The sequence below is a fragment of the Chelmon rostratus genome, chromosome 2, assembly GCF_017976325.1.
Source record: "Chelmon rostratus isolate fCheRos1 chromosome 2, fCheRos1.pri, whole genome shotgun sequence".
NCBI lineage: Eukaryota > Metazoa > Chordata > Actinopteri > Chaetodontiformes > Chaetodontidae > Chelmon > Chelmon rostratus.
The window spans coordinates 16,695,791-16,713,975 of NC_055659.1; the positions used below are offsets into that span (position 1 = coordinate 16,695,791).

Here is an 18,185-nt window from a genome sequence, read left to right on the forward strand (position 1 = left end):
AATTAAAGAGATGCTATCAAACTGTGCCAGACTAAATCATGATTAAAAAAAAAAACAAAAAAACACTTTTGTCTCCTGATTCTGTGCTCTCGCTTTAGTTTCCCAGACACGAAACTCAAGTGGAAAAAAAAAGGCTAAACACATGTCAGGCTGGTCGTTGATGCTCCACACACTACCTATATCCATCCAGCCTGCTGTAAACTGGCCGACAGTCAAGCACGCCGGCCCAAGCCAATCACTGCCATACATGGAGATGCTGACCCCAGATTAAAACACATTAACCGTCCTCCGTCTGCTTCTCCTGACCGTCGCTACGCTCTGTTGTACCTCCGCTGCCACCCATTTAAGATAATCCTCAGTTTATCTGAGCCAACCCCTCTTCCAGTCTTCCCCACACGCAGTCCCCGTTTCGGATCAAACTTTAATTTAGGGTGAGTAAACAGCACTTGATTGGCTGCACAGTGGGCCATCACAGCGCTTCCCTTTATGAAAGAAATCAATCAGAGAGCTATTTTAATTTGCAGCTGTTATCCTTTCCACAACTGATCTGCCTCTTCTGCTGCTAGTGCACCAACCACTGGATTGGTTCATGTATTGAAGACACAGCACCGTGTGACTACAATCTTCCATATCACTGATGGTTGCGAATGAAGACGATTCAGCATGATCATATTCCCCGCCACCCTCTTCCTCTCTTCATTCCTCTTCCTCTCTCTCCCATGGCAACTTCCGAACCATTTGTGGGCCATTACTTCTCATTTTGTGGTTACTCTTAAATCATTCAAGTAATGTTTATTTTCTTTCCCTCCCAAGGCCACTCCCAAACCATTTTTAACCTCTCAGTCTAATGTATGCACTGTACAGGCTATAACACTCATCAATCTTTCAGTGCACCATCTCCTCACAGTCATCCAGGCCCTCAAACCATAAACAATTAGTGCCTGCATTGGGGCTGAAGTAATCTAATTAATTTATCTTTATTAGGCTGGGCTCTCCTATTTGAACACCATGATTTTATACACCTTTACCCAGCGGATGTTTTTCATCGTATCCTCGTGATGTTTCACAAAAAGAATTGCAATCAATCGTGTAATCACTTTTTGGCATTAGACTCTAAGAGTGAGAGATCACACTAAGATTAGAAAGCAAATCCTTAGAGATTTGGCAACGCTGTTGTTGGCATTATCCACGGAGCCCGGGTTTCCATGGGATAGCCCCTGGGATTTCCATTTAATGCTGATTTTGATCTGGGCAGAGGGTTGATGAAGAGGCTCTGATGAGCAGCCTTCTCGTCACATTTTCTCAAAGCTCCGTCCTGCTCCAAACACACTGTCCTGACCACAACAGGAAGTGTATTACATGAAGGCATAACAAGTAAAAATGACTTGGACCTGCTGTCTTCATCCCCGCTTGATGATATCTGACAATGTTAATTATGAGTCGCGTTTACAGTGAACTGATCAATCGATTCGTCCATCCAGCCGACTGTGAATGGAACAGTTCTCTGTCTAACTCTGTGTTTCTGTCCTCAAAGAGCTGCATCTGGGACCACAAATGTGTTAATGCAGCAACAAGGGAGTCGAGTTTCCCACAGATCACTAACCCTTTCAATTTACATCACGCTGCTCGGTTTACACAGGATCCATCGACTCTCGGCTTCTGCTCTCACGGGAGACGGAGCTGCCTGAGGTGGTTTGAGGGGTCGACGTCACACGCGGCACGAGGCGTTCAGATGATGAATTTCCGACAATTATGAGCTTAAACCGGCAGCTGTAGATGCGTGTCACGTGACTGTGGCAACTTGAAGTGGACAGGAGAGAGAGCGAGGAAGAGGGAGATCACACAGGAACAGAATAGAGTGGTGGTATACATTGTGCTGATAGTATTAATAGCACTACTACAAAGTAACAGATCATGAACAGCAGACTATGTTATGCTGCACCTCTGGTCTTGATACCCACTCACTTTCTTTGATTTCCGAACCTTCAACCTGTGACCAACACCCTCTCCTCTCCTCTCCTGCTTGGCCCACTTTAGACCAACATGTCTATGCATCTCCGTGGCCCATATCTCGCACCAGACAGCGGTAAGGTGATGTGCTCGTGGCTGGTGTCTGGTAGGCGGAGGAAGCAGAGAGAAATGGGAGCAGCGAGTAGGCTGAGCCTCTGGCAGCAGACTGGGGAGAATAGAGACTCCTGGGACTCCTGCCTGGAGATTAGTGGGATAGTGACTGAAACTCACACAGTCCTCCCACTCTGCACCGCCAGACTAACCGCTACACCCGTTCTCAGTGTGAAGTAGCACAGTATGCGAAGGACAAGCATTTAAATTCAGATACATGCGTAGGACCTTTCCGTGAGCCTTTTAATGAGAAACTCCTGCGTGTGTCAGTCATTCGATGTGCTGAGTGGCCACAGGGTTTCAGGTGAGCTACCTGAGGAGGTGTACTGCTTTGAGTTGCCCCTGAGGGACTTCCTCTGTGATGTCATCCTGGCAAACACAGAGTCACGTCCCGCTAAAGCGATCTCCCGAGTCTCGTATGGCTCATGCACAGCACCCAGAGCCCTACTCCTGAATGTAATTACAACAAAACACCGGTTCCTCCTCAGTCAGCACGCCACAGGAGTCTCATGTAATTAGCATCAATATTAGCGTACAAATACCACAAGGATGTGGCCTCTGCTCCTCTCTCACATCCCCATATGTTTACACTGGATTTGCCATATTTTAACCTGACTTGTGCTCCTCTCACTTGAGTGTCTCTGCATCACCGTACCGGCTGCCTGGCGGTGCATCTGTTGCCACATTTGCATCCGTCAACGACAGCTCGCTCTAAACTTTGCGACCTGACACATGACATAGGCAGCTGACCGGCAGAAGAACCCAAACTTGCTCTGCTGACGCCTCGACAACAGAAACATTTTCAAACAGAGAGTATGTCCTCATATTGGGTTTTAAATAGAAGCGAAATCAGCTGCAATTCTTTGGCTGTGTTGACCTAGAAAAGCTTTTCTTTTCCACATCACGTCTCTCTCTCTCACTCGAACACCCTCAGACGAGCACGATAAACACACACACCCACCTACAGTATGTGGTACTGTAAATACAGGACACACAAACACTCATACAGTGTAATGCATCATGCAGACAGGTGTTGTAATCTGTCTCTTTCTATTTTAAGTATATAGGGAATATATGGTTTTGAGAAATATTTTTGCACATGAACAAGAACCCATTATCCATTTTATTCTTATTCTAATACCTGAAGCTACCGGCTGTGAAGTTTGTACAGCTTCTGTTGGTCTATAACGTCCTCTTACTTGCTGCTCTTTGGTACTTCAGTGGGTTCTTCTGTGGAAAATTGTTTCTGGGCGTCTGAGATTCGTCAGGGGTCTATTTGTTCTGTGCCATCAAGTGCAAATGAAACACCCATTTGGTACCAATTACAGCAGCCATTATGCAACAAGTACAAACAAGCTGTGCTTTTGGAGAAAGTGCACACAGGACACCATCAACTAATACTTTTTTAAAGAAGTAGCTTGACACTTTGGGGAATATGGGTATTTGCTTTCATGCAGCCAGTTAGATGAGAAGATCAAGACCACTCACAACTTGTCCAGTCAACGAAGCTAGTGCCAGCACTTGGTTAGCTTAGCTTAGCATTAACACTGAAGACAGGGCGAAACAACTAGCCTGACTCTTTCCAACGATTTCAAAATCCACCTATCAACACCTGTAGCTCATTAATTTACACGTGATATTTTATTTGTACAAAAAAAAAAAAAAAACTATTTCTTGGCACCACAAGTCTCTTGAGTCTTCGCAGGTTGACTGGCAACAACCCGGCCAAGAAAAAGTCTGGCACATAACCCCTCATATATCTGCATCTAGTGCCGATTACACAAATGTGTCAATCACAGAGCTTAAGAGGTGCCGATAGGTGGATTTTGTTACCTTTGGACAGAGCCAGGCTAGGTTTTTCCCCAGGTCCAATGTTCATGCTAGACTAAGCCAACTAGCTGCTGGCTGTAGCTTCATATCCAGCATACAGACATGAGCGTGGTATCAGTCACCTCATCTAACTCTCAACAAGAAACATTTTTCACAAAATGTTCAGATTTCTGTGCTCGCCCTAACAAATAAATACTAAAACTTGTGACAGCACTTCCGGCTACACTAAGGGGCACTGAGTCCACAACCCTCTGACCACTGTCCATCACCACAGACACTCTGCTATCACACCAGTCACACTCTTTCTCACTCACTCCCTGTTTCATTCCTCTGTCGGAAAGAGCTCCGCCTCACACTCTGATGACTTGGGAAAGAAACGTACTTGTCTGCTGTTGGGAAATTAGTTGACTTCCAAACAGTGTGATGTAGCCCTATGAAAAGGCTCCAAACAATCAGCTAAATTACATCAATGTGTCTATTTCAGGATGTAGATGTGTGTGTTTCATGGGTAGAATGAGTGGGTGGGGGAATAATGCATTTGAAAGAAAGCCGTAGAAAGGACGGGAAAATGTGCACGTTGGTGCGCGCATGTGTGTTTCTGTGTGTATACATGTGTGTGACAGCATATTTATTTATAGAAGCCCCCTGGGAGAGGAGTGCCATTACTGTGCTTAGGTAGAAAATGTGGTGGGGCTGTGCTAGATGTCACACTAAGGTGGCTTCATCACTCCTCGCAGGCTGCGCCTCATTAGGATGAGCACCACCCTGTATAATATTAACAGCTCACACTTGTTCTGCATTGTCCTTCTCCATGTCTTTGTGCAAACACCACTAAAAACAAACACCGCAGTCTCTCTGGGAGGAGCAGTTTTTGAATAGATAACTTCTGGTTCTGATTCTGATTCTGAGTGTTTTCATACGGAACATATTAAATAGTAAAGGGGTTTGCAGTGCTAGCTGTCATTATTGATTGCCTTTGTTTGAATTAGTTTCATAAGAATGAAAGAGAGTAGGCGGACTAATTGATCCAGAAATCGAACTGACCTCCCCGTGACTGCTTATCTCTCAGCGGATGGTCGAGCTGCCTCAGATCAGGTAACACGGGGGCTGATCTCTAATGCAATAGCTGCTCTTTTTGGGTCCACACAGGTGAGCAGAGAGGTGAGAAGGTCACAACAAAGCGAAGGCGTGATCTCCCTGTGCTGGCTTAATCATTAAAGGTGGGGACACCAGAAAAACCTCTAACCTTGCTCCCACACCAACCTTCCTGACCTCTCCGCAAACCCCAGCGGGACTTTGCTCAGAAACCCAGCATCACATGCTCTGTGTGAGGGCTGGATGAAACCAACCTCCTCACGCTGCAGAGGATCGGGTGCAAAGTATATTTGGAAATGTGCACCAGCCACACAGCTGGATTCAAAGCTGTCTTCTCTGAACGCACACATCTCGCCCTGAATGCGAGCTGTAAGTGCAGACGACAGGATTTAGACAAAGCTCCTGTGTTTGCTTTTCGTCTCTCACTCTGTTTGCTGAAGAGCAGAAGCTATCGAGTGAGACGTGTCTGGAGAACAATGGGCATCTCCCTCGCCCATCTGCCTCTTTTCCTGCTCACACTCTCCGCCGGCCGCATAACGTGTGCAGCCTCTGTTTTACTTTTCTCATGCAGATCAGCTCATTTGGAAACTGCATTTGTGTCAGGTAGATAAACCCACTGGATGCGAAGAAGTCTAATTTATTTACTGACGAGCCTAAACGTGCCTAAACCAGCATCTATCAAAATGATGCAAGCTGATACGTTCACCACAACAGTAACCCGACGCTTTATTTAACCCAGCCTGTCTAGCATGGCAGACATAATGCTCCACTGTGAGAGACTGGAGGTGATCTTGTGTTAATTGAACCCTGTTGTTGACTGTTCATCCATTGCGCTGTCAGGTGTTGGGTTCTGTATCAAGTTCAGTTAATTACTGTTCCACAGTCTGTCTGATATGAGCTCATGTTTGGATCTCGACATGCTGTCTTATAGTGCTCAGTTTGGTATTGTAGATTTTGTATTGTTATGAAAACATCTGTGCAGCTCAGAGGCGGCCATCATTTATGGCAAGAACACCTTCTTTTTCACTCACCACAGTGAACTAAAGGGCCTGGAAAGAAGACACAGGCTGATCTGAATATTAGTGCTGAGCCTTATTTTCCCTTGAGTATCATGTGACTAGTCCCATCTCAAACAGGAAGCCTGCAAGATACAACCATTATTCAAAAGATGCTCTCTGCTCATCAGTTAACCATTATAGCACTTGCAACCTTTTCTCCCAGGATGAGCTACCTCTAAATCCCACTGAGCTTTCTCCTGCAACCATCTCACTTCAGCAGAGGATACCGCAGGTTGAGGAGCAAAGACTGGAAGTGGATGCAAGTTCGTAAAATCGGCTGAGCTCAGGCGCTGTAGCCAAACAAAAGGGCAAAGCTCTAAACTTCGTCAGCTACTGTGGCATTGCATTGTGCTTCTGTACCACTGCTTGACAGCTTAGTGGCCGTGGATGAGGTGTACATGACGAAGGCAGCTGTTTAAAAATGCAAGAGCCGTCTTTTTGTTCTGCTGCAGCCCATTGATAACGAATAGGGTAAAGCACGTGTAGCACTTGAGTTTGGGCGAGAAGAAGCTAAAAGAGCGGCGTAACAGAGCGATGTCATGTAAAGGGAGAATCTGGGAAAGCTCAGAGATGGATTACCGGCTGCACAGAAAATATATCTGCTGTCAGAAAAGTATTGGACTGACTACAAAATTTCATTGCATTATTCAGTCATGCTTGTCATTCCTGTATGGGTGGCTGAAAACTGACCTTTTCAGTCTCAGCCTGCCGAGTGAGCGATGAAAACCTTGGTGTGTTGTGCAACTGCAGCTTAAGAAGCAGCTTTTAGCACGCAATGGCTTTGGGTTCTAATGTCTAACTCTCTGGAAACTTCTCTTTTAGTCTGCGGGTGACCACCTGGCCCCACACCACTCGACAGTACATCTACTTGAGCGATGCTCTCTCGCTGACAGGCCCGTCTGAATAATGAATGAAGGTCTCCGGCAAAGTAGTCGTGTCTCCGTCCCCTCCTGATTGACATCTCACCTTTTCAAATGTCGGTGTGGGTGAGCACCTCCACAGCCATAAACCCAGTTGCACCAATGTGTGAGTAATGTAAGGAAAGTCAGATAAAGCATTGTACTAAAAATACAGCATGGATTTTGTAGGCCTGTCAAACAGAGATACTATGCAGTGGGAGTCTGCTTGTGTCTGTGTGTGCATGTGTAGCATACAGTGTTGCCCCAGCTGGCTTGTGCGATAAGCTAATGTAGCGTATTAGATCACCTCTCTCCATGGAAACTGCAGGGCAAAAGAGGATCTATAGTGAAGAACCTCTTCCTCAAACCATATGTTCAAAACTGCAGCTAGTTAAGAGCAGCCATCCGGAATCTGGTACAATTGACTGATATTATTATTATGAATGATTTGTCAGTTGTTATTTCTACCCTCTCAGTGCCAATATTTGTCAAACACACAGTCAAACAGTGACATCTCAAATACTCTGAAAACTTCCTTGTTCTGAGCTGCACCATCGCTAATAATGAGACATGCCTAATAATTCAGTTAATTTCAGTTCAATTACATTAATGTGTTCCCAAACAAAGACAAAAAAAACTTTTGAGTTGATGTAAATACATTTTTTAGCAAATAACAAATACTTGTCTACATACACATGCAGCAGACACAGAGCCAAATTGGTATTCATGTGGAGTTGTGTTTCTGTCCACCTGGTGAATATAAGTTCAATATTAACCCTCTTTTTAGCTCTGTTTTTGGTCTCCATTGACTCCTGAGGGACATGTCTAGCTCTTTAGCAGTTAAATGCTCCACCATGTTGAACAGCTTGGTGCCTAGCAGTTGGTTTGCAGTTAATTTATTTAGTTTCTCACTGAAAACAGCTTCCTGCTGTGGCCTGAAAACCAAGCTGGTGACAGCGGTGAGACTGAACCAAAAGTTGTGGTTCAGGAATCCAAACAGTGTGCTGAAAGATGCTAAAACACCACAGCTGAGGGCCACTGTTGAGTTAGGTGATATTCTTCATCGTTCATCATTATAAGTGACCCCCTTTCACATACAGTTAGTCATTTGATCCATCGTTAATATAAAAGTATTGATTGGAGTCACTTTAAGAGAGACACTGCATGTATGCAAATGTTTTTTAATTAAAGAGAGCTTCTAATTTAGCACAGTAATATGTGCAAAACCATATTGCTTTTTTCCTGTGAAAACCTCATAACTCCAAATTTGGTGGTTTATGTATTCAAACCTCAGATGGAGAATTTCATGCTCTTGTATAAACCTAAATCCTATATAACCTCCTCCCCATGCATCGTAGTCTAACTGAAATTAAGGTTGTTTAAACATACATGCTGCAACAACACCAGCATGCTGGTAACTAGTGTTGTGCAAGTTCACACCTACAGGAGCCTGCTCAAAGTTCAGCTCGTACAGATTCAAGTAAACTAGTTCACATTCAAGAGTTGCAAAGGCTGCAGATCTTCTACAGTGTAGTCTAGCATAAGTATTTCCATTTCATGCAACTTTATGCTTCCACACCACTTCACCTCAATGTCAAATATTGTACTTTCTACTCCACTACATTTGTTTATAAAACATCCACAATGATGCAGTATATTATTCCGAAAGCATCAGACATAATAATAAAACACTGACAGGGGCAGTCTTAGTTTACTACTATTATTATATTATACTCTAAGTAAATTTAGCTGATGATACTTACATACTTTTAATTAAGTAAGGTTTTGAATGCAGGGGTTTTACCTGGAGTGGTGTGTGGTATTAGTACTTAAGTAAAGGGTCTGAATACTTCTTACACCACTGCAATGCTTTTTGTTGGGACATAAAGGTAAACGGGCCTTTACAAAATGCTGTGAGTTTGAACTGGGTGGAGAAGCTTTGCTGGTGTTGGCACAGATGCTGGAAGTCAGTCACAGTTGGGGTTGCTGAGAGAAAGTCACAATATTCATGTGTTTGCATTGATTTGAAGGCCGGGATAACTTATATCAAATAGCTATTAACAGCGTTTCACAGCATTTTCCACTACAGCACACAGCAAAGCAACCACAGAGCCAACAACACGGAACTAATGCATGAGAACAACGAGGAGATGAAGAGGGAGAGACTGCGCCTGGACGCGGGGCTGGAGATGTGACCCCTGACCAGTTCGTCATAGTTTGTAACAATGCAGCGCAGTGAGGATACAGACGTTTCATAGAGGAGACGAGCGAAGCCTAAACACGCATCTGTCTGTCTGTTTGTCACAGTTAACAGAGACTCCAGTCTGCAGTGTGCTTCATGCACCTCACTGACAAACCACAGAACTGTAGAGTAACATCAGGCGTCAGGATCAAAAGAGGTTTTTCTATCACACATCAACACTCCTCTCTCTGTTGCAAGTCTGCATCGCACTTTTTATGCATTGTTAACACTCTTAGGAATTAATGTTCATCAGTTGCAAAGTGACACGTTCAGTTCACCAAAAACATGTGAACGCCGAATCACAACACTGATGTTAATACAGCACATCCACCAATGAAGGAAGCCATTTAAAAACCGCAGGAACAGAATCCTGTTCTCCAAAACAGTGATTGGAGAGGACATAGAGAGGACATTTCTTCAAGATCTCAATACATTGGAGAGTCGTAACATAGCTTTCAGTCGTAGCTTAATGAATAAGCATGAAGCATTTAAAGGTCGAGTAGTCAAATGTGTAGGAAGCTGGCTTCAATGCAATGGGGAACCAACTTATGGCTTTGAAGTCTTGGAGAGATCATTTCGGCTTAGCGAATAAGATGCATGTGGAACACACTCTGGCCAACACACAAACAATTTAATCCTCACCTCTGCAGTTCACAGCCGACGGGCAGAGTTTGTCTATCGACCAGCAGCCGCTCTGATGGGATGCGTTACTTCCTTAGGTGAATTTCCATTCACACACACCGATCAAATGACATCAAAGGCATGTTTTAAATCAATAATGCTAATGTGTCTCTCAGTTTAGAGCAGAGCTTCAGCAGAGTGTTGTGACTGCGTAAAGACGATCCTCATGTGCAGCCCAAAAATAAAGATGAAGCTGTAAAGATAGATGCATGAAATAAAGCTCAGAAGAAAACAAGACAGAAATGCGTGGTTGCACTTTGCTATTTCAGCCAAAGCCTTTCAACGTGGCAACCTTTACATGTGTGGCTGTAACTGGTCCCAACAGACTCCAAAGTGTAAGAAAAGACTATGTAATGTCTGCAGGCTTTAAAAACAGCTGGTGGCATCAGGAAAAGGTTGTACATGTCAGTATATGGATGCTCTGTGTGTAGTTCGTGTAGATTAAACCTATAAATCATCTGTTTCTTTCTTCTTTAATATGGCCAGTAAATATTAATTTTAGATCCATCCATGGGTGCAGAGGGAGCTGAGAGCCGAATATTAAAAGCTGGAGAAGGACTTCTCAGTGGCTGTTATGGAATATGAGGGCAGCTATTGTTTCTGTGCATTTAGGTGAATAAGACAAATATATTTATAGAGCTCATTCTATCTTTAAATACAGTTTGTGCAATGAGTGCTTACATGCTCATTAGGTTGCGTGGACTTAAATAACGAGAAGAAAACAGAAACGGGGGATGTGATGATAAGAGCGTGAGAAAGAGACAGAGAGACTTTGGCTCAATCGGACTCTGTGTGAGCCCACTTGGAGATATATATGGCACTGCAATCAGTCAGCCAGCTGGGAAACTGTGTGACATTGATTTATGGCTATTCAAAGCTCACCTCAGCCCAGCGGAAGAGTTGTTGTCACCCAGCAACAACCCTTGAAAACAAATCATAAAACACACTCTGTCGGATAGCCCCGTGCCTGGCTATTAGCATGCATACGCACACAAATACAGCAAGAGACAGGTGGGGAGGGAGGGGGAGAAACACAAGAGACAGAGGAAACTCTCAGCTCCTTCACTCAGAGCCACGGCGGAGAATAACAGCACACGCCATAAAATCATAGTGACTGCATGTCCTCTGGTCCCGCTGCACTCCCTGTGACACAGTGCTGGAGGTTAGCATGAGTGACTGCGCTCCCTCATGCAGGACTCTCAGCAGGCAGTGGGCCATGGGACGTCACACGTCTTAGTCCCTCTCTAATGGCTCTAAAGGGTGTGTCCTCACTCACCCCGGCTTGCCTTACATCTTAATGTCTTTGCGATCGATTTCCTCCCATTCCAACAAAAAGTGGCCTGGCGGGCTGCATGGGGTGAACGTGCAGCAGGTAACAGGACACAGTGGATATCTCCACCCCGACACGGCACAGAGCCTTAGCCTTGATGCACGGAGTAATCTCAGACTTCACAAACAACAAAGCAAAGTGCTTACAGTGAAGTCGATCGGGCATATCTGATGTGCGGTAAAAAGTGCAGTTAAGTCGCCTCCAGTCATGGCTGTCTCTGGCTCGCTGAGAGGAGAAGTTTCCACGCAATTATTTGAAACAGCCTCTGCCAAGGCAAAAGAGCTAAGTGTCAGTTTTTATAGCTCAGTATCCTGTTCTGGACCAAAGCTTCAGTGGGTTGAGAGATCACTGAAAGGCTTTTAGGAGATGGCGATTCAAATTCCCAGAGTGTAGAGGTGTCAAAAGAGTCTGTCAAGTGAAAGCTGTATGTGTCAACATTATTTCTTCGGCTCTTCAAAATGTAACAGGGAGTTAACAATCAGAAGCTGCACGTATTAAGTTTATAGGTTATTATTCTGTCCAATCAGTTGTACTGTACTGCATGTTCACAAGCTTTCTAACTGAATAACTCTTTGTTGTGTTGTCCGTTATATGGTGTAAATTAAATCTATATACAACCATCAAACCCTAACCCTAACCCTAACCCTAACATAAATGTTAGTTTTCTCATCTTTCTAAGCTCTGGCAGGTTGCTTATACCTACGATTTTAAAACAACACAAGGAATTAAAAGATTTATCATCTATTTTCTAACTAATTCATACTGACGCAACTAAAAAATACTATTTCTATTATATTATATATATATTAAATTAACTTTCTTTCAAACTGCCTAAAGTTCACTTACATGTTTACCTGAAACTTGGTTTGAACTCTTCAGTATTTTTCTATAACATAAAATATTTGTGAAATAATAATCAGTATTTCATCAGATTGGATTAATAGTGGCCTGACAACAAAAGCTAAAAGCTTCACAACTGTCATCCCGTGATTCAGATTTTGCTAAATCCTGATTGGTGCATGGAAGTGCGTGACATCACCTTTTTTCAATTGCGCCCCGCCCTTCTCAAAACCCGTAAGCAGAGCACGGACAAAACCAAAAATACAGAGAAATAATGAGGAGCAAATTGTGAAATGACTTAAACTGTTCTGACTTTGGCAGAAATTTGTTTGTTCATGTCTGACTGTAAAGTGGTCAAGGAAACAGGTTTTCAGGGCATTCAAATAAGGTCAATCTTAGAGTTTACAGCAATGATAGTTCTAATGCCAAACCCCTGGGAGTGTAATTTATAGGGCGACTATGATCCCTCTGAGACTGAACTGCGCCTTAGAGAGATTGAGCAACAGCGGCATGCTGAGACATGCTGCATTACATAGGCTGGTTTCGTTCCTAACCCACTAAACCCTTTCCTCCCACTGGGCCACGCTAAAAATGACGACATGGGCATTCAGCACATACTGTTCTGCATCAACAAGAGCTTATCTTTCATTGATGAAATGATCACCTGCACATTTTTGCTTTGTTTTCAGGGGTGCGTATTGTCATGCTTAATAATTTGGGGGGCAGACCTGTGGTGGAAATGTAAACTGAAGTGGGTCTACAACTACTCATTAACACCTCAACACTTCCAAGAAGAAAGACAGACTGGCTGCACACATAGTGCCCTTTACTACTGCTCTGACATGAAAAATGGCTCGTCGAGAGCAAGCGCTGGTGCCTATGTGTATTTTTGGGGAGGTTATAACTCCAAAAGGTCTAGGATGAGGTGTCGTCTGAGCTATAGACATTTCGGATCACACCTTCTCTCTCTGGCATTAAGTCAAGCGTTATTAATGTGCAATTAAAGTTTCATCAGCACTGAAAAATAAATGAGGCAGGATATATGTTTGGGAACAAGCCGTTTCACCGATGCAACTCCTCAATTAAGCCTCTGAAACAAGGCTGTATTTAATGGCTGCCATTTAACCTCAGTTAGACATTTTTACTGTTCTCTGTCACATATGGAGAACTAAACAATGAGAAAATGGCCCCATTTGTCAAACAACGCCCCCTTCCCTACCCTTTCTGTCTCATTCAGAAGTTCCTGGGCCCCATCATTGTACACACTGTGCAGCATGCACTTGTGTGTTTAGCTGAGGACAAGAGCTGACATGTTAGTATGAGCATAAATTGTGTTCACATTTCTCTGTTTGACTGTGTGCAGAAACTGAAGCTGACGCAGCCACAGTGGAGGAGGAACATGAGCTAATGCTAAAGTGTGCATTAATGTATGTAACGAACCTGGAGGCGCTCCATGAGGTGGAAATTCTGCTTGTTAAGATTGTTTTTTAAACTGATGTGTAATACATTTACAAAAGAGTGCATAAATGCAAAATGGAGCTGATTAGTCATTAATGACTGTGCCATGGACCATGTGGAGCCAATTCTGAATTTGTACATTTAAAAAATCTGTTGTTTATTTGACCCTCACCCTTTACGAGCTCTGTGAACAGCAGCGGGCAAAAATTCAGAATCAAACATATATTTGTTCTTTTATTCTCACTGAAATCAGGTTCAAAAAGTCAATGACAAAATGAAAGATGCTATTCAGGATCAATCAGAACTATTATTAGATAAATTCAAAATGTTAAATCATCCAACAAGCTATAATGTCATATAATAACACCTAAAGATGGTGTAATTACGTCCATTCATAAGGTGCATAATACAGCAAAGTGGCTTCTCTGTGTCCAGTATTCACAAATGTAATATCGAAGGCTAGCCGGCTCTGTGAGGTGCTGCAGGGTTTAATTGCTTTTAAAAGCAAAGAGAAGTAGGAGTTAGTGTGACGTTTTCAGAGAAAAGCCTGATAAGGAAAAATAAGGTAAAATGGTAGAAATGTATTTTCTTATGTCTGCTAAAGAGGCCAGTCTTCATCATTGTTATGCCTCTCACATTAATGACTGGTGTGTCTGTGTCGCTCTCTGTATCACATCTGCAGACCATATGAAGTTATTTTAGAGTAGAATTAACAATATAAAGCATACTTTATGCATATATTTTTATTTTTACATTTCAACTCATTTTTCAGATGGATTTAAAGGTGAAAGTTTCCACTCAGCCACATTACTGGCTGGTTTTGTAAGTTAAATTTTACCACTGTTATATGTTTGGAGCAAGAAGAAGAGTTGCAGCAGTATGTGTTTGTGTTAACAAAATGCATTAAGGATTTAAAAGACTTAAAACAAAAGATTAATGAGAAATGCATGAAGAACATCAAAAGAACATTGTCTGCTGGTGTACACATGATAATGTGAACATGAAAATAAGTCTGGACAATTGTATTATTTATATATACTGACAATAAGAGAGGGCCGAGATTAGACCCTTGAGGAACTCCATCGTCAATTTGAAGGAAGACTGATTTAACATTAGCAATAATAGCCTGAGTTAGTAAACGCAGCAAAACATCTTTTCTCAAAATTAACAAATCCAAAACAATGTAACGCATTAGATTAAAAATATTGAAAGCCTTTTAAAAATTAGAGTATGGTAAGCTTTTTGCTTATTAAAAAAGTTTTTAAAAAATACTTTATTATTGTTTTAAAGGAGCAGTGGCTGATATTTGGTCTGATTGGTATAAAACCACCACAGGTTCCATTATCTCAAACTTAATATTTGCCACTCCTCGTGGGAGGCGGATCAGGTAGAGCTCCCTCTGCTGATCTACAAGATGTTTATTGTTTCAAAATCTCAAATATGTGGCCCTGCAAACATGATGAGTAACAGCTTCAGCTGCGGTCTTGTTCTTACAGACAGGAGTTGTTTCATAGATACAGTGTAGAAGAGAGGACCAGTAAAACTCAGATTTCCTTTCCTTGTTAATAATCTAACACACTGATTTCTCAGGTGTGTCAGTCAGCAGGTAAAGGCCGACCAGAGGACCTGGTGTTGGATGAGGCTTTGTCTGTGTGAATAATGGCTTCAGAGAGCTCCAGGGGGGACCGAGGGCCACTGGGTGTCTCAAAATGAGCATGTCTTTAAGCAACGTGATTGAATAATTTAGCTTCAGTAACTCAAGGTTAGAGATGGAGCAGGTTCTTTCAGTAGATGAGCTGAATAAATTATGCAGGACGCCCTGTTCAAGGAGGTGTTTGAAATTTCTTTGGGTAATGATTCAACCATGATATCCTCTCAGCCAGGCATGCCACTGGAGGTCTCATGCCTTCCTGACACATTTCTGTGCACACAAACGTGACATCTTGAAGCCGTTTGATGACACATGGTGAAATATTTGAAACTGCATCTGATAACAAAAGACTGACACAGTCACTGAGTGTAGTGCAAAATAAGATGAACTTTTTTTTTATTTTTCACCCTCTCGTGTAAATGCAGGATGACTGAGAAGGGCAACGTCTCTTCATGTGCAAATTCCCTGTTGTGGCGGTAACATGCAACTGGGTGATCACACTTTTAAATGAATATTGATCCAGTCAGCTCTTTCACAAAGTAAGTTCACTAACATGACATCTATCCATTGATCTAGGAAAAGTGAAGGCCTCTTGTTCCTGGAGTGTGAGCTATGAGCCTGTTAATGAGCAGGATGATTGAATACTGGACTGGAAATGAGGCAGGGGTTGCTAATGAAGCCAAGAGGGGGTGACTGTTGAGAGGGGGGGTGGGGTGGGGGTGTTATGCGATGGGCTAAAAATATCGATTTCGTGCAGTGGAGTTTCTTGCCGTCCTGACATGGATTAAACTCTAACAATAAGTGTCACTCCCTCCATCCTGTCTGCCGTTTTTCAATGAAAAACAAACATCCATAATTACCAAGAGACCAGCTTCCAGACAATACAGGCCTGGGAACACGTATCTGACTGAAACCAATAAAGGGAGACAATGAAGGCTGTCATGCACAAACAAAAAGGGGTTTTAATTGACTCGCCAGAAAAACAGCACCCGAGTCTTTTCTTCTCGGGAGAGTACACCTAGTTAAGATTATTGATTTAAGTGGAGTAGCAAAATGAGTTTCCAAAGTCACGGCGCTCAGATGAATAAGCAAAACTTTGCAGACAGCTTTGATGCACAACATCTCTCTCTCTCTGTCTGTCTCTCGCTCTCTCTCCAGCTGCTGAAAGTGACAGATTAAAAGCACTGGTTCAGGTTAAAAGAGAGTCAGACAGCAGATCAAGCCAGACTCAAAGAGAAGCTTCAGCTTGCCTCTGGATGCGGAACTGAATTTTTCCCCCTTTTTCTAACTGTTTTCTAAATTTAAACCCCAATCATCACCCAAAACTCAGCAAACTTCAAGTGATGATGGTCTGCTGGCTGTGGGCCAATGCTATTCTCTCTACAGCTTTCACTCTACCTGCCCTGATAGTGTGGTGATAAGAAGAGCCCAGGTGGACACTGTACCTTAGCAGCAAATGATGAGCTTGGCTTCTCCAAGAGGTCCCACAGCTTCTTCCTCTTCTCGGAGCAGCATGTGGTGGTAAACTCCTCTCCCTCCCTCTCCCTCATGTTCTCTGCCTCTCTTTTGAGCTCCTCGTTCATCTGCTCCTTCTTCTGGTGGTACCTGGCCTGGCAGCAGGACTCCAGGTAGATCTCGTCGATGCCCCAGAAATCCAGCTCTTGGCTGAAGGAGAGGGCGCACATCTCCTCCATCATGTGCAACTTTCCGGTGCGGTAGAAGTTCAGGATGGAGGTGAAGGCGCCGGGGTGCCTGTCGAAGAAGTACTCGTTGTTGGCCAAGCTGTAGTCGTCGCATATCTCCATGATGGAGTCGTGAGTGTTGCAGTCTCTCAGCTTGCCCAGTCTTGTGCGGGGCAGCCTGTCCAGAGTCCTCCACAGGACTTCGTGGAGTAGGCCCCCGACGTTGAGTCTCACCCGGCGGGTGTGGGTCTTGCTGCGGATGATGTCCATCGTGTCCGGCGGCAGCGAGGTGGCCGGCCGGGACCCCGCTTTGATCATCTTCACTCAAGTCACTCGGTCGCTGTGAAAGACTGGAAGATGCAGTCCGGTAGATTAAGAAGACATGGTCCTGTAGATGACCGCATCAGGGTCGCCCCTCGCTTCTTCTTGTGGCTGTAATAAAAGAAAAGAAAAAGATTTGAGCGCGGGTGAGCAGCCAGTGGCGGTGTCCTACAGCAGCAATGTCAGGTGGTTTATCCACTCATCAGAGAACCAAATAGATATTTTAATCAGCTTTAACGGGCACAGCCGCTTTTCTTGCTGACACGGGTGGCGGCGGGGTGGGGGTTGGAGAGCCGGGGCCAATGATAAACCGGACTCCACTTGTGAGCGCTGTCCGGTGCTGAAGCGCCTGTCTGTCACCCTGCAGACGCGCGTCCGTTGCTGTCCGCAGACTCCGGTGCTGAAGCGCCTCAGCCCGGGCGGGACAGCGACCAGCGCCGGTTCTGAAGCGCTCTCTGGAGTTACATTCAGCCGGACTAACACCGACATCAACTTTGATCGGGAGCCCACAACACATTACATCGCCCCCCAACACCAGCCTGCGTTCACAAGGTGAACGAAGCGTGTTCGCAACTATTAGACTAACGCACAAAGTTAATTTTATCCGAGGCAAACATTACTACTCTGTTTTGCGCATATCAGAGTTATGCAACACAGCTGCATTTTGGGGACATGAACATGAGCTGGCAGTGTAACTAGTAAATATTGCGATGATAGACAGCTACGCCAAAAAAAAAAAAAAAAGGCAGGACAGAAAATTTCAAAGTCAACCAAGCGGCCTGTAAAAGCTTCCTGGCTATAAAAACGAAAGCAAAAAAATAAATAACACAGTAAAATAAATATACATACATATCTTCCTTATATCCCGATTCACCTCAAGGACGGACAGCAGCAACATTTCAGGAGTCGACGCGTTAAAACTTCTGATGTCCGTCCAGGGCTTCGGCGCTCTGCTGGCAGCTGATGGAGGCATCATT

The 18,185-nt window shown here is 43.8% G+C and overlaps 1 protein-coding gene across 1 annotated transcript in view; it reads right to left on the reverse strand.

Annotated features, from left to right (window-relative positions):
* LOC121615582 (potassium voltage-gated channel subfamily B member 1-like) overlaps window positions 1-18,076 on the reverse strand; it is a 34,292-nt gene extending 16,216 nt beyond the window's left edge. Inside the window, exons 1-2 of the mRNA XM_041949967.1 lie at window positions 18,058-18,076; window positions 16,651-17,319 (exon numbers count right to left, since the gene is read on the reverse strand). Of these exons, the coding sequence (XP_041805901.1) occupies window positions 16,651-17,205 (555 nt within the window). The 5' untranslated portion in view covers window positions 17,206-17,319; window positions 18,058-18,076. The remainder of the gene's footprint in view (window positions 1-16,650; window positions 17,320-18,057) is intronic.
* Between the last annotated feature and the right edge of the window lie 109 nt (window positions 18,077-18,185).